General features: G+C 43.8%; 1 protein-coding gene across 6 annotated transcripts in view; it reads right to left on the bottom strand.

The window, feature by feature from the left end:
- Positions 1-27,272, bottom strand: part of CSGALNACT1 (chondroitin sulfate N-acetylgalactosaminyltransferase 1) — a 420,793-nt gene that overhangs the window by 98,485 nt on the left and 295,036 nt on the right. For all 6 annotated transcript variants that reach the window (XM_073636981.1, XM_073636978.1, XM_073636980.1 and 3 more), the window contains one exon: positions 14,634-15,524. In XM_073636981.1, coding sequence (XP_073493082.1) covers positions 14,634-15,264 — 631 coding nt within the window. In that variant the 5' untranslated portion in view covers positions 15,265-15,524. The remainder of the gene's footprint in view (positions 1-14,633; positions 15,525-27,272) is intronic.

Here is a 27,272-nt window from a genome sequence, read left to right on the forward strand (position 1 = left end):
GACTGATATTATATGTATTGGCGGCTTAAAGGGGTTGTCCGGGACTGAACTATTGATTACCGATCCATGACAAAGGTCATCAATATGAGATTGATGGGTGTCCAGTACCAGGTAGCCCAACTGATCAGCTGATAAACGCTCCAGCAGCACACAGAATTAGGCAATGTATGGGACATAACACAGAAGCCCCATTCATTGCTTAGTGGCCACTAGTAAGCATTGTACTTTATCGTTAATTCAAGTGAATGTAGTGCGGTACTCGGCAGTGGCCAGTAAATAATGTACAGTGCTGCAGTGTTCCTCCCCGTATATCGCTTATATCCGGTCACTGTTGGAGTGGTCTCCAGCTGAACAGTGGGAGTACTCTGTGTCGGACACCCACCGATTTCATACTGATGACCTATCTTATGAATACAGAGAGCTCATCAATAATTCAGTTCTGAACAACCTCTTGAATGATGACACTTATTTGGTTAACATCTCCCAACAAATTTCCCCTAATTTATGTAGGGCCTCTGCATGTTTATTGAGCGCGAGAGAGAAAGACGGACACTTTAGTTATGGTCTTGTCATGGCCATGGTCTTATGTACCAATACCGAATATTGTGTGGCCATGGTCTTTTGTACCAATGCCGAACACTGTGTGGCCTTGGTCTTATCTACCAATGCTGAACACTGTGTGGCCTTGGTCTTATCTACCAATGCTGAACATTGTGTGGCCATGTTCTTCTCTACCTATGCCAAAAATAGTGTGGCCATGTTCTTCTCTGCCTATGCCAAAAATAGTGTGGCCATGGTCTTATGTACCAATGCCAAACAGCGTGCCCATGGTCTTATATGCCAATGCCGAACATATATGTCACTGTCTTATCTACCAGTTTTAGAAAAAAATTCAACATGTTTGTTTCTACAGTTGGAAGTTTTTACATATTTTATATTATCGATCCTACAGAGATTCTTCTAATCTGTATTAGGTTGCAAGGGATCGTAATCAGAAAAATAATAATGTTTAATATTGTGGTAGAATAGACTATTGCTGTAGCTATACATATGTATAATATACATTATAGAATTTTGCCAAGATTATGGTAACAGGGTAGTTTGGGTGTAGTTTTATCAAGTAAATGTAGGATTGATTTATAAGAGTAGATATACATTTTCCCTTTTATAAGACACATTCCTGAGTGATGCCAGGCTAGGTGTTGAACCTACACTTTAAAGACACAATTTCACTATAATGTACATGAAAAAGAAGACAATAGACACTATAGATATCTGTTACTTGTAATCAAAGTGTTTTGTTAAACTCTCAACAGGCCTAATTACAGCTTTTTATAATGACGAAGTATAACAGCTGCAGGCTAATTTTGAGTAATTACACTCTTTTCAATAAAAGAAAAAAAAAACTAAAAAAAAACAGCAAATGGTAAATAAGCTGATCTAAACAATATCCAATCCTAGTCTGCACCTCTTTGTCTAGTTTTGTAGTCAAAAGAGGGTGACGTGTGGTCTAGGCCAACTGGTGGTACTCCTTCACCTGGCACTGGCAGAGTAACAGTGAAGAATGGAGGAAGCGAAGGATCTGTCAGTCATTATTGACTTACATTGGCCACTACAGGTTTCTTACAGCTGATAGTTTTCATCCAGTAATAGGAATTTGTTTGATTATTGATATACTTTCTAGTACGAAGAGTTGCCGTTTGACTAGTCATCACTATATGGACTTCCTTTTTACAGTAAAGTCATGTTAAATTTCCTCACTAGTGTACATGGTGATTTCCATTTTTGTAGCTATAATAAGTAATCTAAGTTTAAAGTCAACCAGTTTACAATTATTTTACTTTTAGACATGGGATGATCAGTTTAAAATGCTAGTATGTTGACTGGTTTCACAAAATCTTTGGATATACAGCATTAATTAGTGTAGGACCCATTGAATTTGCCGCTCTTCAATTGTACAGCAATGGCCTTCAGAAGGCTTGGATAACAAAGCCACAAGTATTCTACTTGCCACTTTATGGTTCTCAGTCAGGTGCTGTATGTCAGCCGTATTCTTCACTAGAATCAATTGTTCCTTAAAGAAGCCCTCCCATTAAGATTTTTTAAGATAAATCTGTAATGTAGTATGAGTGTTTTAAAATGCTCCCCTACTGCCATTTTCTCAGGGATCCAGCTCCATTCGGCTCCTCTTCTCGGTGACGTTACTTCTCTTTAGACTCTAGATTCTGGCTCACTCCTTTGTGAGCCAAAAGTCTTGCTGCATAGGATTACATTGTAGAAGCCACTTCCAGGTCATGCAGAACGCGGATAGTCTATAGAGTGGTCTGAAGAGACATCACTGAGAGGAACAGTGCTGGAAACCAGCAAAGACAGAGATAGGGGAGTATATTAACACGCTCACACTACACTACATGCACATATAGATAGATTACATTTTTTTTCATGAAGTGGCAGGGGCATATGTGGCAGCCCAGGGGTCTGGTTTCCACAGTAATGTAATGTTATGTCTGAGAGCAGGTGGGAGGTCCTTTGGTCAGGGATCCTGTGCATGCCACACCTCCTGCCCAGTCTTGGGAGGGGAAGAACTTCCCCTATATAAACCCGGGGCTGAGGCAGGGTTAGGAGTAGAGAAGAAGCAGAGACAAGAAACAGTCATAGGAAGAAACAGCAGAAGCTCAGTGGGAGCAATACTACTACGAGTCAGGGGCTGGCAGCTGCAGAGCTCGCCCTGACTGAGAAGCTTTCTTACCGGACCCGGCGTCCGAGGCTGTGGGGACTAACTCTTACCCAGCAGCAGAAGCCGACCGGCAGGGGATTTCAGGTCCTCAGGCCCAGAAACCCGAAGGCAAGGTCACACGCGTGGGACCAGCACCGCCATCGTGGAGCGGAAGCCATTAGAAGGCCCCGAGTCACCGGCCATACGGGTGAGCACCACACGGCACACTCAGGGACGTGGGCTACTTATATCCGCTTCTAGCAAGGTAGCCAGAAGAGTACAGTCAGTTTGGGAGGCCTACAACTCCGCCTGGCCAGGGGAGATCCCATCTGCTCAAGGACTGACCAGGCCCCGTTCGCTAGCAAGTACTCCGGGAGGGTCTATCGTTGTTACCAGTAAAGACCCTGAATTACACCGCACCGTCTCTGAGTGGCTCCTGCTACCCCCATCTTCCACGTCGGCTGCCCTGAGGCCATACCCCTCCCGTTGGGGGTTATACTATCACGCTGCACAATTCTACATCGGCCTCAGCGGTCTGCCCTGCAGCGGCAGCTCCATAGCTGCAATTCAACGGGTGGCGTAGTCGACACTCAAATAACACCTATCAAGACTGCCACACACCGAGTTTGACTCCCTGGGCACGGACCGGGTCCCCGCCACTCGGAGACTACAACCCTCATCTGATCCGGTTCCGGGTAAGCCCCCGAGCGCGAGACGCTGCGCGACACAGCAGGCCCAGGGGCGCGTCAACTTTGGCGTAGTCGGCAGGATTTCGTGCCCGCAACCACCGGGTACTGCGTGCCTGAAAAAGAGACTTTCAAACTCACCTGTGGTGAAGATTCCCGCCATCCGGCGCCATTTTCAGCCTTCTTCCCGCCATCTGTGAAGATTCCCGCCATCCGGCGCCATCTTCAGCCTTCTTCCCGCCATCCGTGGAGTTTTCCCGCCGTTGGACGCCATCTTGAGGACGCTGCGCGGGAAGAAGAGGGGCGTGGACTCCGAAAAGCCCGCGAGAACTGAAGCCCCGCCTCACGTCCGGATGTTGCGTAAGGTCCTGGAAGGAGCCCAGCAGACGCCGACGTCACCGGAGCGCGACGGAAGGTCCTCAACCCAGACGATCCACTGTGGAGCCGCGGCCTACGGAAGAGGATCATCGCAAGGTAGGCCACGGTCCACTAGGGGGGAGAAGGATGTCGGATACGGAGGAGAGCTTCACCGCTTCAACCCCCGCCAGCGCCACCGCTGTCGCGGTCATGCCTTTCACCATGCCCTATATCCCGGGGGCAGCCTGGCTACCCCAGTACTCAGGGGAGTCACATACCCTGCAGGACTTTAGAGAAAGGCTGGATAGCCTCTTCCAGGTGTACCCCCTCACAGAAGAGCAAAAAGTGAGCATCCTGGTGGCCCAATTAACCGGAGCAGCCCGAAGGGAGGTTAATTCCTGGCCACCTGGGGGGAGGACTGTCGCAGGGATACTAACCCGGCTGAGGGACACCTTTGATACCCGCACCTCAGCCGAGATCAAGCTTAGATTCTACGGGTGCAAACAGCGGGCCCATGAGAGTATAAGGGACTATGCCCTGAACCTACAAGAGGCCCTGAGAGCCGTTAAGCAGACCGACCCTGACGGCGTGGGAGACGAGGACAGGCTGTTGACTGAACAATTTATAGAGGGTTTATATTGCAATACCCACCGAACCCAGTTGCGGGCAATGGCCCTACAGGACCCTCATCTGGGATTTGCACAGTTCAAGGACAGAGCCATCCGGGTGCTCCGAGAACTGGCACCGGATGGCGTTGTGACCCACAGGCGCCCAGCTATCACTTACCACCAGGAGGCGGCGCCCTTGTCGGCAGGGCCTGTGGGAGCTGATGCGCAGGCTTTGGACAATGACCCGGCTCCAGACCTACACCATCAGGTCCAAGAGCTAGCTAAGAGCGTTGCTGCGCTAACCCGAACTGTGCAGTCTTTACAGGTTTCCACCCCAGGGAAGATCCAGCTGGCATCCGGACCGGAGGACATCCCGTGGCGTCGACCAAGGAGGACCCCACCGGCCAGAGGAAGACCCAGTGACCGATACAGCGAAGACGGACGACCCATCTGCCGCCGCTGCAATCAACCCGGACATATGGCAAGGTACTGTTCTTTAAACGGGCACAACCTGGGGTAGAGGGCCAACCCCCAGGAAAAAGATCACCAGGCCCATCGAACTGGCGCGACAGATATGTGGGAGGACGTCCAGTCTTGCCTGTGGTACTGGATGGCATTCCCATGAGTGCCCTACTGGACGCCGGGTCACAGGTCACCACCATCCCGTACGTGCTCTTTAAGCAGTACTGGAATGACTCGGATATTACCCGCTACCCTGACGACGACTTGAGTATCATCGCCAGCAATGGTCAGCCCGTGCCACAGATCGGATTTAAAGAGGCGACCATTAAAATTGGTAGAGTCGAACTGGCAGCACAGGGACTGATTATTGTAGACATTGACAAACACGAGAGTCACCCAAAGATAACGCTAGGAACTAATGTAATTGAAAATTGTCTTGCAGAGGTGATTTTCCTTTTACAACAGGTTGCCAAGAACGCCAGCTCCGGCGAGCAGCGAGTGCTCCAGAAAGAGATCCGGGCACTGATGCGACGGCAACAGGTGGAACTCTCCGGCGGTGAGATTGGTAGCGTAAGAATGTGTGACCCTTTCCCTATTGCCATGCCCCCAAAAAGTGAAATGATGATTTGGTGCCGGGCAGCTATTGGTCCGAGAGGTAGGGATTACCAGGCAATGGTAGAACCAGTTTACTCAGACAGTAGGCCCACCATTTTGACAGCACGGGGGGTGGTTCATGTACGCCATGGGAGGGTGCCCGTTCGCCTAATAAATATCGGGAAGAGGGAAGTATACCTACCCCGGTATGCCACGCTAGCCAAATTATATACCATCAACCAAAACTCTATACAGTCTGTGGAACCCTTGCCTCCATCTCACCCGGAGGAAGGTAACGGCTCTAAGAAAGTAATGGAGGATTGGTGTCAGCAACTACACTTGGGAACTGACTCCACTCCCTCCCACCAGAAACAGGGAGTCTACCGGGTGGTTCAAGAGTATGAGAGAGTGTTTAGTAAACACCCGTTAGACTTCGGGCGAGTTAAGGGGGTAGAACACCGCATCCCCACGGGAGATCATCCTCCCATAAAAGAGAGGTATCGACCCGTACCCCCTGCACATTACCAACACGCCAAGGGGATGCTTAGAGACATGAAGGAGGCTGGGGTAATCCGGGATAGCTGTAGCCCCTGGGCAGCCCCACTAGTTTAATCAAAAAGAAAGACAACACTATGAGGATGTGTGTAGATTACCGGAAAATCAATCGTATCACACACAAGGATGCGTACCCTTTGCCAAGGATAGAGGAGTCTTTGGCTGCTTTAAGATCTGCTAACTTCTTCTCTACCTTGGATCTCACTAGCGGGTACTGGCAGGTTCCTGTAGCAGAGGCGGACCGGGAGAAGACCGCATTCACCACCCCGATGGGACTTAGCGAGTTTACCTGTATGCCGTTTGGACTTTGTAACGCACCCGGAACCTTCCAACGATTAATGGAGTGCTGTCTGGGACACAAAAACTTCGAGACGGTCCTGTTGTACCTGGACGATGTCATCGTATATTCCAAGACTTATGAGGACCACCTGAAACATCTGGCGGAAGTGTTCGAAGCCCTGGCAAGTTACGGCCTGAAGGTGAAACCCTCTAAGTGTCACCTCCTGAAGCCAAAGGTGCAGTACCTGGGACACGTGGTGAGCGCTGACGGAGTGGCTCCCGACCCTGATAAGATCACCGCAATTAAGGAATGGCCAAGTCCCTCCAGTATAAAGGAAGTGCGGCAGTTCCTTGGGTTGGTAGGCTATTACCGCAGATTCATCCCCGGTTTCACCAAAAAGGCAGCTCCCATGCAGGACCTCCTGATAGGCCAGTCCCGGAAGGCCAAAAACCAGAAGCCGCCCTTCAGATGGGAGAAGTTAGAAGAAGAGTCCTTCCGCCAGCTGAAGATGGCCCTCACGGGGGATGAAATCCTGGCGTACCCCGATTACAGCCAGCCCTTTATCCTCTACACTGACGCAAGTAACATCGGGCTAGGAGCTGTGCTGTCCCAGATCCAGCAGGGGAAAGAACGAGTAATCGCTTACGCCAGCCGAAAACTGCGACCCACCGAGAGAAACCCGGAGAATTACAGCTCCTTTAAGCTAGAGTTCCTGGCAGTGGTGTGGGCAGTCACCGAACGCTTTAAGCACTACCTCGCTTCTTCCCGGTTCATCGTGTACACGGATAACAACCCGTTGACACACCTGGACACAGCAAGACTCGGTGCCCTAGAGCAGAGATGGATGGCTCGTCTGTCCAACTACGAGTTCACAATCAAATACCGGGCAGGACGCTCCAATACCAACGCGGACGCCCTGTCCAGGATGCCAAATCTACCGGACGTAGGAGAAGATCCAGAGGAACTGGAAGAAGTCGAACTCCCTGCGTTCCACCGTCATGGGACTATCCAGTGTTCCCACCGGGTAGGGAGTAAGCAAGCCGCTACGTTTAACCCCTTGCCTCACTACAACTGGGCGGAAACGCAAGACAGCGACCCTGCCGTCCGGCTGGTAAAGGAGATGCTGACTCGGCCAGAGGCTCGCCTTGACCCAGACGCTCCGGAGGAAGCCAAGCAACTGTGGGCAGAAAAGAGTAGACTGTTCTTTTGCAAGGGGAAGTTGTGCCGCAGAATGGTTAACTCCCGGACGCATGAACTAATCTGGCAAGTAGTGGTGCCACGAAGAGACGCAGCCATGGTGATGGAGGCATACCACGATGGGGCTGGACACTTCGGATGGAAGAAGCTGGAGTTCCTGCTGCGCGAGCGGTTCCACTGGGTAGGCATGAGGGGAACCATCGAGAGGTGGTGCAGAGACTGTGGCCCGTGCAACCTAAGAAGGAAGGACCGTGCCAGCCAGAAGACTCCCCTGCAGTCCATCGTCACCCGGCAGCCGTTGGAACTGGTAGCCTTGGATCATGTAAAACTGACCCCAAGCAGAAGTGGCTACGTCTACGCACTAACCATCGTGGATCACTACTCCCGGTTCTTGGTTGTCGTCCCCGTCAAGGACTTAACAGCTCGAACAGCAGCTAGAGCCTTCCAGCAGCATTTCTGCCGTCCACACGGGTACCCGGACCAAGTGTTGACAGACCAGGGACCTGCCTTTGAAGCGGAGGTCTTCCAAGAATTCTGCACTCTGTATGGCTGCCGGAAGATAAGAACGACACCCTATCATCCGCAAACTAATGGACTTTGTGAGAAAATGAACCAGGTGGTAATGGATCTTCTGAAAACGTTGCCCCTGGAAGAACGCGGTCTGTGGCCTGAGAAGCTGCCCGATCTGGTGGACCTATACAACCACATCCCGGTAGGTTCCACCAACTGTACCCCGGCTTACCTAATGAGGGCGAGACCTGGTAAGTTACCTGTTGACCTGGAAATGGGAGTCCTGACACCCGAGGACACTTCACCAGAAGCAGACTGGGACACAGAGAGGCAGCAGCGGTACCGGAGAGTACAGGAGAGCGTGGAACGAAGTCTCTGTCAGGCTAGGGAAAGACAAGAGAAAACTTACAACCAGTATGCTCCCGCTGTTCCCCTGGTACCCAGAGAGCAGGTCTTGAAGAGAAAAAGACGGCTCCACAAGTTGGACGACCAGTGGGAGAAGGACCCGTACACCGTACTGCCCTCAAGCCACGACAACCCAAAGGTCTGTACCATCAGTAAAGACGGAGGGGAAACCACAACCATTGTATCCCGGGATCACCTGAAGAAGTGTCCCGAACAGCTACGGAACCCTGAAGAGGAACAAGAAGACCCTCGACCCGTAGAGGAAAGGGAAGACATGGTTAGTACTGTGCTCGGAGACTTCCCTCGGTCTTGGACTCAAGTCAATGGCGCAGTTGTGGTACCCGTACTCACCTTCCTCCAACCCGCAACCCAAGCACCTACGGAGCGACAGGTAGAGCTGGAAGAGCAGCCGGTCCAGGAGGCAGAAGACTCCACACAAGCAGAACAGGAGGATCAACCCTCTGCTTATAGTGAGCCTGCCGTACCCCTAGTGAGCCAAAGAGCCGGTAGACAGCTGCCCAGATTACCCTTGACAGCTCCTACACCCTGTAGTTCAGGGCTAGACAGTCAGCTCCGTAGGTCCACTAGGGCCACTAGAGGCCAGTTACCCGCACGTTGGAGGATTTGAAATGTATAAGTTGTTTTATTTGTGGTTACCTGTTTTTCTTATTGCTTGTGTATAATTATGTGTTTCTAGTTGTTTATAGGAGTCTTTGGTGGATTTACCGGGAATCCTGTGTACATAGTTGGAGCGTAACCCAGGACGGACTAAAGACTGTTAAGGACTCGGGGCAGAACAGACCCCTACCTGGTTACGTCTCCCTGTTTTGGTGAAATGGACACCTTGCTTTCTTCAAAGACTACACCCGGTTACGGATATCCGTGACCACCTTTATGTGTTTCTTCTTATTGTACTATTATTGTTGTTATATCTTGTTATGTTTTCCTAAAATATGTTTAGTCCCGGAGTACTAAATTTCACTAGGGGGGAATGTGGCACCCCAGGGGTCTGGTTTCCACAGTAATGTAATGTTATGTCTGAGAGCAGGTGGGAGGTCCTTTGGTCAGGGATCCTGTGCATGCCACACCTCCTGCCCAGTCTTGGGAGGGGAAGAACTTCCCCTATATAAACCCGGGGCTGAGGCAGGGTTAGGAGTAGAGAAGAAGCAGAGACAAGAAACAGTCATAGGAAGAAACAGCAGAAGCTCAGTGGGAGCAATACTACTACGAGTCAGGGGCTGGCAGCTGCAGAGCTCGCCCTGACTGAGAAGCTTTCTTACCGGACCCGGCGTCCGAGGCTGTGGGGACTAACTCTTACCCAGCAGCAGAAGCCGACCGGCAGGGGATTTCAGGTCCTCAGGCCCAGAAACTCGAAGGCAAGGTCACACGCGTGGGACCAGCACCGCCATCGTGGAGCGGAAGCCATTAGAAGGCCCCGAGTCACCGGCCATACGGGTGAGCACCACACGGCACACTCAGGGACGTGGGCTACTTATATCCGCTTCTAGCAAGGTAGCCAGAAGAGTACAGTCAGTTTGGGAGGCCTACAACTCTGCCTGGCCAGGGGAGATCCCATCTGCTCAAGGACTGACCAGGCCCCGTTCGCTAGCAAGTACTCCGGGAGGGTCTATCGTTGTTACCAGTAAAGACCCTGAATTACACCGCACCGTCTCTGAGTGGTTCCTGCTACCCCCATCTTCCACGTCGGCTGCCCTGAGGCCATACCCCTCCCGTTGGGGGTTATACTATCACGCTGCACAATTCTACATCGGCCTCAGCGGTCTGCCCTGCAGCGGCAGCACCATAGCTGCAATTCAACGGGTGGCGTAGTCGACACTCAAATAACACCTATCAAGACTGCCACACACTGAGTTTGACTCCCTGGGCACGGACCGGGTCCCCGCCACTCGGAGACTACAACCCTCATCTGATCCGGTTCCGGGTAAGCCCCCGAGCGCGAGACGCTGCGCGACACAGCAGGCCCAGGGGTGCGTCACATACATGAAAAGCAGATTGAGCTACCCACTCCCCAAAAAATAAAAAATATATAATAACAATATTAGAGGGGTCACAGAAGAGCATAGTTCATCTTTGCAGCCCTTACAAAGTAATTTTGCTCCTATAAAGCCCCTTAGTGTTCCCATGCACTAAAATACCCCTATCATGGCCCCCATAAAAGTATGATGCTCCCTTCACAAAACACAGTATGATACCACAGTGAATGCCTCCACAGTGCCCTCAACACACTGACCCTACTGTACACTGACCACCACTACAAAGTATGATACCCCCCACAGTGACACCAACAGTATGATGCCACCGCAATGACCTCAACACAGTGGAATGGCCCCCACATGATAATATGGTCCTGATAAAATCCTTCCTACACAGTATGAGCCCCCCCCCCCCCCCCACAGCCCTCCACACACTATATGATGGCCCTCCATACAGTATAATGACCTCCACATAGCATGATGGACTCCACAGAACTGTCCACACTGTATAATGGCCCCCACATAGCAACTGTGGAGAGGTTGTGATGTAACATGCCATGATTCGTGCCTTTAAATCATTAAACTTTGTTCTGGGCATGAGGCCTGGTATAGATAGAATACATAAATGGCTACAAAAAAAACTCCCAATTATACGAATGGAATTATAGGATTTTTTTTAGTTAAATTGTCAGTTTGAAAGTTGAAGGTATTTTTTTTTAATGAGGCTGGGATTACAACTGCCCTTACACTGGTTTTGTCTTCCTATGTCTGGTACCATCATGACGGACCTCATTGATTGTATGGGTTTCCTTCATAATTTTCATCGTTTCAGCGGGAAAAGTAGGGTGCAAGCTGTGCTATTTTTTTCTGGCTTTTTAACATTATGGATAGGTTCACATCTGTATCTGAGGCTGTCCTGATTGTGAACATAGCATATATACTGTACATATATAGGTACTATATACTGTACATATATAGGTACTATAATGCTATGATCACATGTTGTATTTTTGCTGTATTTTTTTCTGCAGGAAACCTGCTCTGTCGGCAGAAAAGACAAGTGTAAAAAAAAACAGGTTTTGCTGCATTTTTCAGGATCCCAAAGTTCAGCTTTGCTTCCACCACAGAAGCATGAACACACGTCACCAGTGTCCAGAGCATTGAGTTTGTAGCACACTGTTTACTTTTACACTTTGGTATGCCATCAAGTTGCTCAGGAATTGTTCAATTTCACTCCTTTGTCAGCCACAGGCATTGTTCAATCTCACACTTTGGTCAACCAATGTTTCCTTTGTATGCACTTATACTAATTTAATTAACAATACTAACCCAAACTGCCATCTCAGGTGACCAAAACAATATAGTAAACTTGGGAAAATCACAAAAATAAATAGGTTTCACATACTGCTGTACTTGCTTTTTTTCACTAAAAACGCAGAAAAACTTGATACTGTATTTTTTGCACCACCCATTGCTTTCAATGGGTAAAAAACACTGTAAGAAGTGGCATGCTGCATTCTGTAAAACCCAAGGTTTTGCACAAAATACTGAGGTCAATAAATCAAGCTGTGTGCATGAGATTTCTGAAATCTCTTAGACTTTGCTGGACTGTAAAAGGCAAGTGAAAATTTGCATTAAAAACACTGAAAAAATGCAACGTGTGAACATAGCCTAAGGAAGGCACAGAATAAGTATACAACTTACACCAATATGCTGTAGAATTATTAACCAAGTTAAGATGCTGAATGCAATGCCATGAATACCAATAACCAGACCTAACCAATATATGGAAACTAAGCAATAATTGTTTGTATTCCTGTAACAGATAAACAATACTTATATACAGAAGGAGCGCAAAGCACAAGACAAGGTTATTAAATGTGACTTAAGTGCTTCAGACAAGTTGATAGCTTTCACTTGAAAATCTCAGATTGAATTTACATTGAGCTGATCATCATATATTAAAAGTCAGACATTAATTTTCATACTGAATGGAAGCAACAAACGGGTAGCAAGGAAAGGTTGCAAAAGAAATCTGCTCACCCATCTTTGTATAGAAGGACATTGCACACAAACATGTCATTATTTTCTAGGATTTCAATGAGCAAAAGAAGAGCAGTTCTATTAAATAATAAATCAAGAAAACATTTTCCTATTAAAATGGAGGTTCTGAAGGCCTACCCGTGCTATAATGGTGGTGGTTTCTACATGGGTGAATAGAAAGAAGTAAATTAGAAAGCACTTATTTGTATTCCCAGGAGGGAAAAAGTAGTGCACAAGTGATCTAAAACATTACATTTTAAATTATTCATTTTTTTCTATACCTTAAACTAAATTCCATTAAATTATTATTAACCAAAACTTCATCAGACTTTTGCAGTTTTCTAGTGCTTTCAAAATTACATAGTGGCTAAATCCAATCTTTGACTTTAAAGCAGTTGGAATATTATCTAGCAATAATTACTAAAGGGTTTTTACCCAGTAGATAATTTATCGATCGTTAAGGGTTCAACTGACTGGACCACCAGAATGGGCCCTGTCTGAGTGGAGCGGATGTCAAGCATGACATCTCTGCTCCACTCATTTTCTATGTGACTATCAGACATGGCGGAAGGATGTACTCTGCTTTCCCTAGGAATCCAAAAGGAATGAATGGAGTGGAGGTGCACATGCTCAAATAACGCTACATTCAGGTGTGACCCTGAAAATTCCCATTCTCAGGATTGGTGTAGGTCACAGCAGTTGGACTCCCATAGATCAATACATTTTCATAGTGAATGACTTATTTTGGTACAAACAGGTTAACCTTTGCCATATATTACATGTACATAACTATTAGCAGGGCAGATATTACAGAATCACAAAGGGCCTGTCATTTAAAGGGAGTCTCCACCCAAACTGACAGTATAAATTAAGCACTTAGCCTTGTAGGGGATATCGTTGCATCCATTCTACCGAAACGGAAGTTTAATCAAATAGGCTAATTAGGCTGCTCGGTGCACAGTTGGTGTGGTCAATAAGCTCAGTGCACCAATCTTCCCACTGGTTTCATATGCCAGCATCATCCTCCCTCGTGATTGACAGCACTATGCTTGGATTGAGCACTGCCTGCAGAAAAATCTCTGCAAAGCCAGTGCTGTCAATCACCAATGAGGGAGGTCGGCACATGGAAAACTAATTAGTGGATAGGTGCAAGGAGTCTCTTTGACACACCAAAAGCACACAGATTACCTTAAGTAACATGTTTGATTAAACTTTAGTGTGACAGTAAAATTAAAACCCATAAGACATCTCCAGATGTCACCCTCACATAGAGCATCTGGGAGAAGAGATTACACTTCAAAGGCTTTGAAGTAGACCTCACACTGTTAATATGGGGAAGAAGGGAAAATTATGTATAGCTAGGAAGTGAGAGAAAGTAACTAAAACAAGGGAAATAAGGAGGGAGACAACACTTTAACCTCTTTTGGAGCAGAGGATTCCTGCAGTGTACAGGTAATTAAACATTAAAGGTCTTCTCTGGGAAAATGACAACTAGGCTAAAATTTGTTTCCCCTAGAAGGAGAATTGTGTTCCACAGGATGAGCTTTCTTCTTGATGAAAGAAAACTGAACAATTACAGCTAGACAACAGTCACACATTCACTCACATCGCCGTGGGGCCACTAGAATGCCTTCAATTTAATATCAGTCCAATAGGTGGTATAAACCAGGTCATAATTGGTCTCTATGTAAAGGTAAAATCACGATAGAAAATATGACATCAATATCTAACGCCTGGGACCTCCAGAGGCGAAAATATCTTGTAAGTTGGGGGAAGAATGAAGGCAGCAATTAGAGCACTAACAATGCAATTTGTATAAGAGCTGTATCCCCTTAGTGGGCTATGTGCTTAGTTTTTACGGTTAGTCTGGGCTGACAGACCTCTTTTCCTCATAAGAGGATAACCGTATTAGAAATGCCATCTTTTAGGTAAGGTTTCTATTATAGACTATGTACTTGGACATATTGTGAATGTTTTAATAAAAAAAAAATATATAAAAAACTTTGCAAAAATAAAAGGATGTGTGACTAGTCAGCTCTCCTGAAGCAAATGATTGAAAAAAAATGTTGCCGCTTTCCCCTTTGCCCTCTAAAAATCACAAATGGTAGGAAGTAGAAAATCTGGCAAAGTGCTGACAGTTCTAGCTAAGAAGGACCTCTATGTGCTGTGTATATAATGTCTAAGTGCTCATTGACAAGAACCATCGAATAATTATTATTACCATACCTTCAATGAAATCAGAGGATGTGTACATTTTTTTAGGTTTGTTGCTTCCCTCTTCAGGACTGTTCAAAGATTCCATGGCTACTTCAATTGCCTCAGTCAGCTCGTCCCGTTTGTCTTTTCTTACAGGCTTTTCTTCCGGGTGGCGAGTAAGTCCCGTTTCCAACTGATACACTTTTTGCAGAGTGAAACTATCAAATGGAATGGCAGCGTACTCGGTGGGAACCTTCACACCATTATATACTTCAGCTTTGTTAACTTGGGAATGCAAGAAGTCTAAGAGGTCTGTTTGTGTCTTCTCCGAACTGGCATGATCAAATGTGACTGTAAGGGAGTCACTGTAGTGACCTTGAACATTTTTAAGCTGTTCACTCCGTTCTTGAAGTTCATCTTTTAGCTCAGCAATTTGCTTTTTCAGACTAGTAATATAATTCCGATGCTCTTCTTCACGCTCCTGCAGGATGGCATGGTAGCCTTCTTTGCCTGTGGGGTCATTAACTCGTGGCACTAGCAGCTGTTCATCCTCAGCTCTTGGGGTGCAAGCCAGCATATACAACACTGAAACAATACAGCAAAGGCTGACAAGTATGATCCCCACCCGAGAAACCCAACTTATTAGTCCTCGGCGTACCATACTTGCATTTAAAAAAAGAAGTCCATCATTTTCTTCCTAACAAACAATCCAGTCCATAAGAATACACATCCATAATCACTTTGACAACAATGACTGGAACCATCACTGACCCATCCGTGAAAGATTTGCCTTACAGAAGTTACCAATGTATAAAAAGTGTGTCAACCAAGGCTCAGATTTCCATAAAAAAAATTTGCAAGCCCCACAGCCAGTACTGTCATGGTAGCCAAGATGGTCAAATCTCATGTATAATCTGGGATCTAGAAGATAAATGGAAAAATAGATACAGGTTAGTAGCCAGTTAGCATTTTTCATCTTACAATATGTTTAGACAAAAATCTATATCTATATTAAAACTTTCAAAGTGGATCTATCAAATTTACATTTTTGCAGAGATTAACTTTAACAGAAGATCCAACCACATGTGAATAAATGTACAAGGAATCTTCTTAAATTAAAATTTCGCACGATGAGTGTCGAATGTATTTAATTGCAGAGCGAGTTCTGCCCTTCCTACTTGCGAAAGAACATTTCTGACTGCGGACTGACACTTTTCTGAAAAAGTATACCTTATTTTGTTATGTTTTTATTAATTTATTTTGTGTACTGCTTATATGGCGCCATCATATTCCACAGCGCTTTACAAACATTATCATGACTGTCCCCATTGAGGCTCACAATCTACATTCCCTATCAGTAGGTCTTTGGAAATTTTTTCGTACATGGTCTATTGTGTGAATTATGCTTTATGCTTTTACAGTAGTGTCATATGTATTGTGCCACAAAATTACTTGGAGGAGTTGCGAAAGACAATAATTAAGTAGTTGATATATTGTACATTGGTGCTAAAATGAGATAGTGAGCATGTGCAACTGTGATAAAGCCTTCAAGTGATGCAATGTCAAAACAAAGTGTCCAATGGAGAGGATCTGGTCCAACCAAGGCTTGGAGCCACTGATAAGAGCCCTAAGGGAGAAACTGAAGAAGGAGACAACTCAAGGGGACTGTGCATGCATACCGGGTAACTACTACCAGAGAGCCTTACTCCAATGAACCATGCACAGGGTCCATGTCAAGCACATGACATTGATAGAGAATGTGCAGAGTAGCAAGGTGCTGCAAAATTGTGATCCCTACATGAGCTTCCTTCTGACCTATACTACTGATGACACTCAAATATTATCAGGTGCAAAATTAATTTTTATTAGACGGCCTCTTCAGTTGTGTTCGTTACTAAAGAAGACTTCATCCTGCTAAATATGACCAACAAACTTGGTGTGCTATAGCTCCTCAAGACTAATTATTGAAGAACCTATGGTCTTATATGCCATGTGTCAGTGGATGTTCTGTTAACACTAACAGTACTACACACCTGTCACCTACTACTCCACCATGCCCTACAGTCCCATACAAAGCAATCATCCAGTGTTAATTGAACTCTATGGGACAAGTTAATATTTTTTTTTATATACAGAGACATACAGTTCTTTTAGCTAGATTTCAATCAAGTTCTAAAGTTTAAAAAAAAATTGCAGTATGCTAGGTTTTAAAATATATTCATAATCTGGTGCCTTACTGAGACCGTGCATGGTGGAACACAGTTTCTAGTGCTCAACAGCATGGAACTGCATTGAATCCGTATGTTTCCATAAAGGAGTCATGAAGGTTAATGCTGGACAAAACAGCTTATATATACAGTGCAGACCAAAAGTTTGGACACACCTTCTCATTTAAAGATTTTTCTGTATTTTCATGACAATGAAAATTGTACATTCACACTGAAGGCATCAATCAAAACTATGAATTAACACATGTGGAATTATATACTTAACAAAAAAGTGTGAAACAACTGAAAATATGTCTTATATTCTAGGTTCTTCAAAGTAGCCACCTTTTGCTTTGATGACTGCTTTGCACACTCTTGCCATTCTCTTGATGAGCTTCAAGAGGTAGTCACCGGAAATGGTCTTCCAACAATCTTGAAGGAGTTCCCAGAGATGCTTAGCACTTGTTGGCCCTTTTGCCTTCACTCTGCGGTCCAGCTCACCCCAAACCATCTTGATTGGGTTCAGGTCTGGTGACAGTTGAGGCCAGGTCATCTGGCGTAGCACCCCATCACTCTTCTTCTTGGTCAAATAGCCCTTACACAGCCTGGAGGTGTGTTTGGGGTCATTGTCCTGTTGAAAAATAAATGATGGTCCAACTAAACGCAAACCGGATGGAATAGCATGCCGCTGCAAGATGCTGTGGTAGCCATGCTGGTTCAGTATGCCTTCAATTTTGAATAAATCCCCAACAGTGTCACCAGCAAAGCACCCCCACACCATCACACCTCCTCCTCCATGCTTCACGGTGGGAACCAGGCATGTAGAGTCCATCCGTTCACCTTTTCTGCGTCGCACAAAGACACGGTGGTTGGAACCAAAGATCTCAAATTTGGACTCATCAGACCAAAGCACAGATTTCCACTGGTCTAATGTCCATTCTTTGTGTTCTTTAGCCCAAACAAGTCTCTTCTGCTTGTTGGCTGTCCTTAGCAGTGGTTTCCTAGCAGCTATTTTACCATGAAGGCCTGCTGCACAAAGTCTCCTCTTAACAGTTGTTGTAGAGATGTGTCTGCTGCTAGAACTCTGTGTGGCATTGACCTGGTCTCTAATCTGAGCTGCTGTTAACCTGCGATTTCTGAGGCTGGTGACTCGGATAAACTTATCCTCAGAAGCAGAGGTGACTCTTGGTCTTCCTTTCCTGGGGCGGTCCTCATGTGAGCCAGTTTCTTTGTAGCGCTTGATGGTTTTTGCAACTGCACTTGGGGACACTTTCAAAGTTTTCCCAATTTTTCGGACTGACTGACCTTCATTTCTTAAAGTAATAATGGCCACTCATTTTTCTTTACTTAGCTGCTTTTTTCTTGCCATAATACAAATTCTAACAGTCTATTCAGTAGGACTATCAGCTGTGTATCCACCAGACTTCTGCACAACACAACTGATGGTCCCAACCCCATTTATAAGGCAAGAAATCCCACTTATTAAACCTGACAGGGCACACCTGTGAAGTGAAAACCATTTCCGGTGACTACCTCTTGAAGCTCATCAAGAGAATGCCAAGAGTGTGCAAAGCAGTCATCAAAGCAAAAGGTGGCTACTTTGAAGAACCTAGAATCTAAGACATATTTTCAATTGTTTCACACTTTTTTGTTAAGTATATAATACCACAAGTGTTAATTCATAGTTTTGATGCCTTCAGTGTGAATGTACAATTTTCATAGTCATGAAAATACAGAAAAATCTTGAAATGAGAAGGAATGCCCAAACTTTTGGTCTGTACTGTAATATATATATATATATATATATATATATATATATATATATATATATATATATATATATATATATATATATATATATATATATACACACATATACACACATTTTTTTTTTACATAAAGATATTTATATATTTAAAATTAAAAAAAAGCCAGATGTGTAAAGTGTCCATAAAACTCGGTTCAATGAGCACACAGTCCACTGAATTAATATACTTGCTGAAGGGTACCACGAGATTATGGTATATTGGCCAGGAGATTAAATGTGTCATCCTTGTGAAAAACAAACCCTGCCCATTCAATGGAAGCATGGCTATCCTTAAGTAAATCACACATAGTAAGCATTAATCTTATTGTGAGGGTCAAATACAGGACGACATTTATCATTGGAAGGGAAATGAGAAATATACGCGGGACTGTAAAGTCCACATTGCATGGTTGTAGGTTTAGCTCTTAGATTTTCCTATAATTTACGTATCCATTCCCATTCTTTACATTTCTAGGCATACAGTAAAAAGACATAACATAGTCTAGCACTGAACAGGAGACATTAACTGGTAAGTGACCTTGTTGGTATTTCTAACAGCTTGTTTCCGCTCATAAATATGGAAAGCAGCAGCAAATGACCACAATACGGTTCAGGTATTTAGTAGATCACTAATCTTTGGTAATGATGCCAGCTATAATGAAGGCGATAAAACGGTCAGCACAAAAGCATTCACAGCCAAATAATAGAACACTAGATGTGCTATGATGAGCAGAAAATATTCATTGATCTCTATGGGTTTATTCTCCACGTAGCACGTAGAACAAAAATGAACTCTTAAAACCCCATATATAGCAGCTGCAGTTACAAGAAAGGCTCAGTGACACGTTTCGCAGATTCTATATGTACAGTATGTTGTATTTCGGCAAAAAGCACCACATTTTTGCTGGCAAGTGTTAAATGATGCCACTTGGACCACCAGCGATCATTAGGGGTTGCATTTTAGAACTCTACACAACTCTATTCTGGTTACTTAGGGCATTGTTCAGGGACAGTATTATTCCAAAATTTAAGCCCTAAATTGTTAGCCCTAGGACAGACAGCAGGGGACACCATACCTTCACTTACTTAGGATAACCCTCAAATCCATCGCAGATGTCCTAATAGCAATTAAATGGATGGAGATGTAACTTGGGAAATCATGGGAGCAAAACACTCTTTTGGATACTTCTTATTGTGTCCTCAATGTTTACTTGCATCCATTCTACATTTCTAAAAAGGCAATAAAAAGCCATAAAACTTCTGATGAACATTTATCCTTCGAGTAACCTGTAACTTATATTTACGTACATCATTGACTGTACCCCAGATAGTACAAATTGCACATCATCTTCATCTCCACTATTCGCACTCTAGACACGCCAGATAAATGTCACCTCCAGGTTACTGTAGCTCTTTCATCTGTCCGATGTGTGAATATTTTGTGTTATAATTTCTTGCAAATTTCTCTCTTGAAACATTTCATCCCCTTCTGCAGCTGCAAGGATTTAATGAGAGTGCCTTTTATTCCTATGCGAGCTACATCCAAAGTCAGCAGGACATGCGCCAGGTCTGGCTGTAGAACCAGTAAGCGTGATGATGTGGCGGTTTACTGGTTTTGCTGGGAATAACATAGCAGGCTTATTGCCAGTGTGACTACAAAATGATGCATTAATGTGGCCAGGAAACCATATGAAAGACCAAGTGTTTATAAGGTACAACAAATGGCTAGAATGATGCAGGGATATAAAACCATATACTGACTAAGGGTTATATCTGCACTACCTGAAATGTACTCATATCTACCTATACTGTAGAACATGTCATTTCTTCCTATACCTACAAAGTTCATCTTAAATTTAGTCCTAGATTATTATAGTACTTATATAATTAAATGGAATCGGTCATCAGGTTTTACTATGTAATTTGAGAGAAACATGATGTAGGGACAGAAACCCTGATTCTAGCTATGTATCACTTACTGGGGTGCTTGCTGCAATTTTGATAAAATCACTTCTCTTCAGCAGATCTAGCAGTTCTCTGAATGTTGAGCTTTGTATAACCATGTACACACCACTGATTGGCAGCTTTTTGCCTATGCACAGTGTACACAGCTGCCAATCAGTGGTGGGGTGGGATTACATAGAGCAGGAGGACTACATGGCAGGAGACAACCAGTCCTCTAGTAATAATCTCCTGCTGATAAAACGGATTTATTGAAACTACAACAAGCAGCCCAATAAGTGACATATCACTGGAATCAGGGTCTCTGCCCTTACATCATGCTACTTTCTGATTAAATAGCAAAAACCTGCTGACAGATTCCCTTTTAAAAAGCAAAATACCCTAGTCACAAAACACAAATAGGTTGTGTCCCCAGTTATTTAACCCCTTTTTGACATGTACCGTACATGTACGTCACATGTCGTGCCTCTCCCTTTGGTGCAGGCTCCGGAGATGAGCCCGCACCTTTCTGGGGACATGATAGTTGATCTGATCAGGTGTCATGTGCCCCTAACAGCCGCGGCTGGAACCGCAATCCACCCGCGGCTGTTAACATGTTAAATGCCACTGTCAATCTCTGACAGCAGCATTTAACATGGCCGCAGTAGAATGACATGATAAGTCCCGCCCATCGGTGCCCATGTCACATGACTGCGGATCGCCGATGGGTTGGCAAGACAACCCGGGGTCTGCAGGAGACCCCGGCGGTTGTCATTGCCAGGATGCTATGAGCGCTGCCCAGCGGTCATCGCTTATAGCAAGTGAGCAATTCTGCTATACACCGGCGATCTGATGATCGCAGCAAGTGTAAAGTAAAAAAAAAATGTTTATAAAAATATTAAAAAACATAAAAGTTTAAATCACCCTCCTTTTGCCCCATTCAAAATAAAATAAAAAAAATTCAAATATACATTTATATATTTGGTATTGCCACGTTCAGAATCGCCCGATCTAGCAATATATAAAAAGAATTAATCCAATTGGTAAACGATGGAATGAGAAAAGAATCAAAACGCAAGAATTAAGTTTTTTTGGTCACCACAACATTGCTATAAAATGCAATAACAGGCGAACAAAGCATCGTATCTACCCCCAAAATGGTATCAATAAAAACGTCAGCTCGGAACGCAAAAAATAAGCCCTCACCCGGCCCCAGATCTCGAAAATGGAGACACTACGGGTCTCGGAAAATGGAGATTTTTTTTCTTTTAACAAATTTTGTATTTTTTTTCACCACTTAACTTGTAATGACCTGGAGAATAAGGTCAGTTCTTCAGCATTTAGTGACCATGGTAAAAAAAAAACAACAACTGTGGAATTGCACTTTTTTTGCAATTTCACCGCATATGGTAAAACCAATGGTATCGTTTAAAAGTACCACTCGTCCGACAAAAAACAAGCCCATACATGGCCATATTGACTCTGGGAAGTAAAGGAGTAAAAAACAAAAGCGCAAAAACGGAAAAGGGCCGCTGTGTGAAGGGGTTAAATATAGATACAAAAGAAATACATGTCTAAAGCATATAAATAAAAGTAATTATGATCAATAAAGAATCGAATTGAGAAGTAACAGGTGCCTGTTCTTTTTTATTTCCATAGTTGCACAACTTTTCTTTCTTACTTTCTTCTTGATGTTGAAAGTTGAATACTTTATATTTTTACTGTTGCCAATTGTAGAAGGGTAGAAGGCACACTGTAAATTGTTTTCTGTATTCCTATAATAAACGATGTTATGGCGCTGTTTCTACTCTAACGTATTATTCACAAGCAAGACAACAGTATAATTACATTTGTGTACTTTTCTAGCAAGATAAACTGGAAAATTAATTTCTAATATGATTTGCATCCATTCTATGTCTGCTTGCATTAATGCTAAAATTAGTTCAAATGAAGTTAAATAATTTGAAAGTCAATTACTGCTGTAAGCTTGGCTAGACCAGCAGGTATTGCGTTTGCTAGTGATTTATGTTATTGTGCCATTTGGAAACAAAATGTTTGAAGCTGCATCTTTACTAAGAGTAGGCTGCCATAATGGGGCTATTAGACGTCTTGTAGAGTTAAAACTGTGTAAAGTATACCAAAAAATACCGAGTGAATATTTAAAGGACTTTTTCATGCCTAAAGGGAATCAGTCACCACATTTGACCTATCTAAATTATTAATATGGGAATACAGGTTATAGAATGCTGAAAAAGTCCTACCTGTATGCCTCATATCAGATGCCTTGTTGAGAAATCATCTTTTATCACTTTATATAAATTACCTCTTCCGGGCTATGAGGAGGATGTTGCTTTGAAGATAACTCTGCCTCCATATCTTATTTTACATGAAGGGGGAGTTACCAGTGTGAGACAAGGAACTAACACAGAACAGGAGAAATGAAATTTGTCTTCTTGCAAACACATTTTTTGCTTCTCTCTCGGCTCTGCTGTATTGTAACACTATTGCAGCCCTGTCTGCCTGTGAGATGGAAGCTGGAGCTGAGAGGAACCTGCAGATGTGTCAGTTATAATCACACACAGCTCTGCAGTGAGATCAGGAGAGCAGAGAGCGGCCATGACACATCACACTGGGAACTCCCCCTTACATGTAAAATAATCTCTGTAGGCAGACTTATCTTTCAGACAACATTCTCCCCAGAGCCTAGAAGAGGTCATTTATATAAAGTGATAAAAGATGATTTTTCCACAAGGCATGTGATATCAGGCATACAGGAATGACTCTCCTCAGCAGTCTATATGTATGCCCATATTAATAGTTTAGATAGGTCAAATGGGGTGACAGTTTCCTTTTAAGATATTAATGGCATATCCTAATGATAGGTCATCAATATCAGATCCATAGGATGAGACACCTGGCAACCCCACTGCTCAGCTGTTCTAAGCATTGGCAGCGGCCAGATGTGTACAGCACAGCTCCGTTCACATGTACTGCAGGACAACAATGATCAAGTTCAACAAAGAATTCTCTATTTGCAGCTTTCAGAAATTTAGGAGACACTTACCAATCATTTCTATTAATGACTTCTGTAGCTCTTCTCAGATGTATGATAGCTTGTAGAGCATTGCTCTGACTGGTTGGTCTGCGCATCATAGACAGTACTTCAATGGGTGGCAAAAATAATCATTTTTTTCTATTTTTGAGGAGAGACAGTTTGCATTTGATGAGTCCTTGTGGTGGACGCATGCCTTGGCATCCATCACTGTTGGGCGCATGCTTCCTGGGCATATGCTCCCGATAAGAGTGCACAAATGGAGTGTGCACCGAGCCTTTGACCAAATTTACTCACTTCTCTCAAAATATTATAGGACACCCTTGGGAATCTGATATATTGACCCTTTGCTTTGTAAAATAAGATCACTACTCTTGTTCTTGGGAAAGCTATTTTGTCTTGGAACGAGAACTAAATTTTACAAATGAAATAAGCTGACAAAGCGCAAACTCTTCTTCATTTATTCTGGTTTCTATTGCCAATTGCATTTCAGATGAAAACATTGATAAAATATCCTTCTAAATCAGATTGTAATTTTAATTTTTAGTTTTTCGCCAAACTTCCCAGTTAATTTCAATTTTAAATATAGAACTTTTTCCTTAATTTTTAATGAGTTAGACACGATTTACAGCCAAATATTAGATTTAGCACAATAACCTATAATATACAGTATTTACAATTATGTTAAAACACTCTTATTTTCACAATATTTTATCCTTTAGATGCAGAGGGCAGGCAGACTGTTTGCATCCATAGCTTCTTTCCTCTCCCTCATTTCTGAACTGCTACTTAATACCATGCGTTATTACACAGACTTTATTAACTAGAGTAGTTCCTGGCAGATGCAGCAATTTTACACTTATTTTTCCTTCGGAGAGAGTCAGAGGTTATAGTACTCTTGCTGGTGATTGCAGTCTGGCACAATCCCAATGCTGTCAATTAAAATATAGCCATCAATAGATTTTACTGTATGCACTGTGCGAGTTCCTTACTGCCCTGCAGGTGCTCCTGTTGTTTTCGCCAATGGACAACATCAAGCCAGCAAATAGGCTTCTTCTTCACCATCAGCAACAGAACAACTAAGCTACACTAACTAAATGCATAATGCAAAAGTCCATCCAACTCAACATTTAGAAAAAATAAATCCAGAAATACTTAGGAAAAGCCATGGAACCTATATATTTTTGGTGGATTCTTAGTGCCAACAATTTTTTTTTATTCATCATTCATTAGTATAAAAATGTTTTTCCCATTAGAAAATGGTTTAACTATGGTAATATTTTCCATCTATCTCCACCCTCCTATGGCTCCTGTTAGTCAAGGAAAAGGAGGGTGGAAGCAGATGCAAAACAATTAGATGGAAAGGTGTACTGAACTATTCAGCTATACAGGGTGCACTGAGCACCTATGCTTGGTTTGAACAGTCATTTTATGTTGACAGACTTTAAAAACAGATTTTGAGGGCTTATTGACATAAATAGAGAGATGTTCCCAACTTGGGGTAACCCTCTATTAGCCAGAGTGGAAAGACACTCAAGAAAGTGTATCTTGGTTTAAAGTGCACAGCCCATTTGTCACATCTCCACCAGAACCTGCTCCTGCGACTTCTGCTTCTGTTGCCAGGCACTGCCGTATTCACTCTGCAGGTGGCACTGGTGATAGAATAGATGTCAGAACCAGAAGCTCTGGATGGCAGGCTTTATCCAGCCACTAAGGTTAGAGCGGCTGGGATCTGCAGTGCTGTCCAGTCTGACAGTGTGGGAGTGTGTGCTGTCCAGTCTGACAGTGTGGGTGTGTGTGCTGTCCAGTCTGACAGTGTGGGTGTGTGTGCTGTCCAGTCTGACAGTGTGGGTGTGTGTGCTTTCTAGTCTGACAGTGTGGGTGTGTGTGCTGTCCAGTCTGACAGTGTGGGTGTGTGTGCTGTCCAGTCTGACAGTGTGGGTGTGTGTGCTGTCCACTCTGACAGTGTGGGTGTGTGTGCTGTCCAGCTGAAGTTATCAGCTACCTGATCCTGCCAACTGGAGAGCACCACACCCTACTTAAGCTTCCAGCTTACTGCTGGAAGCTGCCAGATATAGCTTTGTTCTTTGGTTTGGTCTGAGTCTTCTGCTCCTGTTTGGTTTTAGTACTTTCCTGTTTTGACCTCAGTTTATGTTTCTGACTATTCTTACGAATCCTGATTTTGTCTTTGACATGGCCTGACCCTGCTAGGTGACCATTCTTGCCTCTGGACGGCAGCCCTTCTGTGATAGCTATCCACTGGGTCCTATGGAATGGCTTGTGCCAAGTGTGTCCAGTTTAGCCTTTTCAGCCTGTGGCCTCAGACAGGCATTACATCATGCATATAAAACAAGGTTGGCCAGTCATTTAACTCACGCAATGCTGTATTTCTCCTTCATTGAACGTTACATGAAAAAATGTGTGGATGGCATAAGCTCGTCAAAACTTGTTTTTGAAGCCAGATCTTCTGCAATTGGTGGATCTTCCAGCCTACTTCTATTTCAATGGGGTCATTTTAAGTAACTAAATAGCATGTTAATATCTCATGCATTTTATCAAGCCTTTTATTTCTTCGCCTGGCTTTTTCCTCATACAGTTTGTAAAGTCGCCAGCCAGGATTCTCTAAAATAAGGATGCCACTAAAGGAAATGGATACTACGCAAGTAATTACCTTCTGTAATATCACAAATGCGTATGATTTTGGATGATTGACAGAACTCTAGAAACTTTACATTCATAGCAAGAAATTACAGTTATCAAACATATTCAAGAGCCACCTGTCTGAAATATGCCATTTTGCAGACTGTACAATTGCGAAAGAATACATGCCTTCATCTTCATGATTACACACAGCAGCACATGGTGTTTGTACTGTAAAGACAATTAGCCTTTAGACATATGTACAAACTGGAGGAGATTGGAAAGAACTGAGTGTTAGTCAGTGAGATGCTTGCAGAGTGCAATGCCTGTGTATGCATGTAGTGATATACTGTAGCATTAAATCATTCATGTTCATAGTCTCGGAACAGTCTGCTCACCTGCTTATTGCTTGATATATGGTGGCATCATTTCTCAAAGAAAAAAATAAATTTTAAAAGGTAACTCATATGAACTTTGTCCTTTTATGTACACAGCATTTTCATAGAGGTTGGATGTATTTATGTCAAGAAATATAAAAAAGGCAGGTGCGAGGAGCAAGGCGACCTACAAATCTGGATCAGTTACACCAGTTGTCAGGAGGAATGGGCCCAAATTCCCACCAACTATTGTGAGAAGCTTGTGGAAGGATATCCCAAATGTTTGACCCAAGTCATTCAGTTTAAGGGCAATGGTACCAAATACTAATGAAATGTATCTAAACTTTTGACTTTGCAGTAAGTAATAAAAATAGCTTACTTAAAACATTCTCTCTATTTTGGCATTTGGCAAATATTAAAAATGATGGTAATCCTAATTGACCTAAAACGGGAAAGGTTTATTCTGATTTCATGTCAGACATTGATAAAAACATGCGTAATCTATTGGTTTTTGGTAACAAAAATCAGTCTGAAATATGTTATACTGTTTGGGATTCTGAAAGTTATCTCCATATTTAGAATATGGGTCTAACAGTTCATGTTCAGGAATATTCGTGACCTCAAAGACAGTGGAGACAAGGCAAG

The sequence above is a fragment of the Phyllobates terribilis genome, unplaced genomic scaffold (assembly GCF_046119375.1).
Source record: "Phyllobates terribilis strain yellow unplaced genomic scaffold, ASM4611937v1 Scaffold_1__5_contigs__length_1240528914, whole genome shotgun sequence".
In the NCBI taxonomy this organism is placed as follows: Eukaryota; Metazoa; Chordata; class Amphibia; order Anura; family Dendrobatidae; genus Phyllobates; species Phyllobates terribilis.